At 44.3% G+C, this 1,697-nt stretch overlaps 1 protein-coding gene across 1 annotated transcript in view; it reads right to left on the reverse strand.

Annotated features, from left to right (window-relative positions):
* Positions 1–273: 273 nt before the first annotated feature.
* Positions 274–1,697, reverse strand: part of LOC130586835 (dnaJ homolog subfamily C member 27-like) — a 17,439-nt gene continuing 16,015 nt past the window's right edge. Inside the window, exons 6-7 of the mRNA XM_057387744.1 lie at positions 1,643–1,671; positions 274–1,565 (exon numbers count right to left, since the gene is read on the reverse strand). Coding sequence (XP_057243727.1) covers positions 1,370–1,565; positions 1,643–1,671 — 225 coding nt within the window. The 3' untranslated portion in view covers positions 274–1,369. The remainder of the gene's footprint in view (positions 1,566–1,642; positions 1,672–1,697) is intronic.

The following is a 1,697-nucleotide window of genomic DNA, read 5'->3' on the forward strand; positions in this document are numbered from 1 at the left end:
TTAGGGAATTTGTCAGTTGGAATTCCATGGAAATTTGGGAGTTTTTCAGGAATTTTCCCAGAATCCCCAATTTGATGTTCTTGAGCAGCTCAGTGCAGGCTGGGAACGGTGGAAATTTGGGAATTTTTCTGGGAACTCGGGAATTTTTCCATGGGAATTCTGCAGAAATTTGGGACTTTTTCAATGGGAATTCTGAAGAAATTTGGGAATTTTTCCTGGGAATTTGGGAACTTCCACTATTTGATGTTCTTAGCATCACCGTGTGGGTCAGGAATGGTGGAAATCCGGGAATTTTTCTGTAGGAATTCTGCAGAAATTTGGGATTTTTTCCATGGGAATTCTGTGAAAATTTGGAAATTTTTCCATGGAAATTTGGGAATTTTTCTGTGGGAATTCTGCAGAAATTCGGCAAATTTTTGGTTGGAATTCCATAGGAATTTGGGAATTTTTCCAGGAATTTTCCCAATGATGTTCTTGAGCAGCGCCGTGCGGGTCGGGAATGGTGGGAATTTGGGAATTTGTCCATGGGAATTCTGCAGAAATTTGGGAATTTTTCCATGGGAATTCTGTGAAAATTTGGCAATTTTTTGAGTGGAATTCCATGGAAAGTCAGGAATTTTTCCCGGGAATTTGGGAATTTCCCCTCTTTGATGTTCTTAAGCAGCTCAGTGCATGTTGAGAACGGTGGAAATCCGGAAATTTTTCCGTGAGAATTCTGCAGAAATTTGGCAATTTTTCAGTTGGAATTCCATGGAAATTTGGGAATTTTTCCATGGGAATTCTGAAAAAAATGGGAATTTTTGGGTTGGAATTCCATGGAAATTTGGGAATTTTTTGGGAATTTTCCGGGAACTCCCTACTTGATGTTCTTCAGCAGCGCCGTGCGGGTCGGGAACAGTGGAAATCTGGGAATTGTTCTGTGGGAATTCTGCAGAAAATTGGGATTTTTTTCTGTGGGAATTCTGCGGAAATTTGGCGATTTTTCAGTTGGAATTCCATGGAAATCTGGGAATTTTTTGGGAATTCTCCCTATTCGATGTTCTTGAGCAGCGCTGGGCGGGTTGGGAACGGTGGAAATCCGGGAATTGTTCTGTGGGAATTCTGAAAAAATTTGGGATTTTTTCGGTGGGAATTCCGTGAAAATTTGGGAATTTTTTGGTTGGAATTCCATGGAAATTCAGGAATTTTTTCCCGGGAATTTGGGAATTCTCCCTATTTGATGTTCTTGAGCAGCGCCATGCGGTTGGGAACGGTGGAAATCCGGGAATTTTTCCATGGAAAAGCTGTGGAAATTTGGCGATTTTCCGGTAGGAATTCCATGGAAATCCGGGAATTTTTCCTGGGAATTCCGGAATTTTCCCAGAATCCCCTATTTGATGTTCTTGAGCAGCGCCGTGCGCGCGTTGACCACGGCCTTGAAGGCGTCCTCGCTGCCCGGGGCCAGGCACTTATCGGGGTGCAGCAGCACGGCCAACTTCCGGTACGCCCGCGTCACTTCCTCCCTGAAAAACCCCAAAAAACAGGAAAAATCCCACAATTCCTGACCCCAAACACAGCACGGCCAACTTCCGGAACGCCCGCGTCACCTCCTCCCTGAAAAACCCAAAAAACGGGAAAAATCCCACAATTCCTGACCCCAAACACTTCCGGTACGCCCACGTCACTTCCTCCCTGAAAACCCCAAAAACGGGAAAAAT

Source organism: Malurus melanocephalus, unplaced genomic scaffold (assembly GCF_030028575.1).
Source record: "Malurus melanocephalus ecotype Western Australia unplaced genomic scaffold, MMel_1.1 scaffold_1335, whole genome shotgun sequence".
Classification (NCBI taxonomy): domain Eukaryota; kingdom Metazoa; phylum Chordata; class Aves; order Passeriformes; family Maluridae; genus Malurus; species Malurus melanocephalus.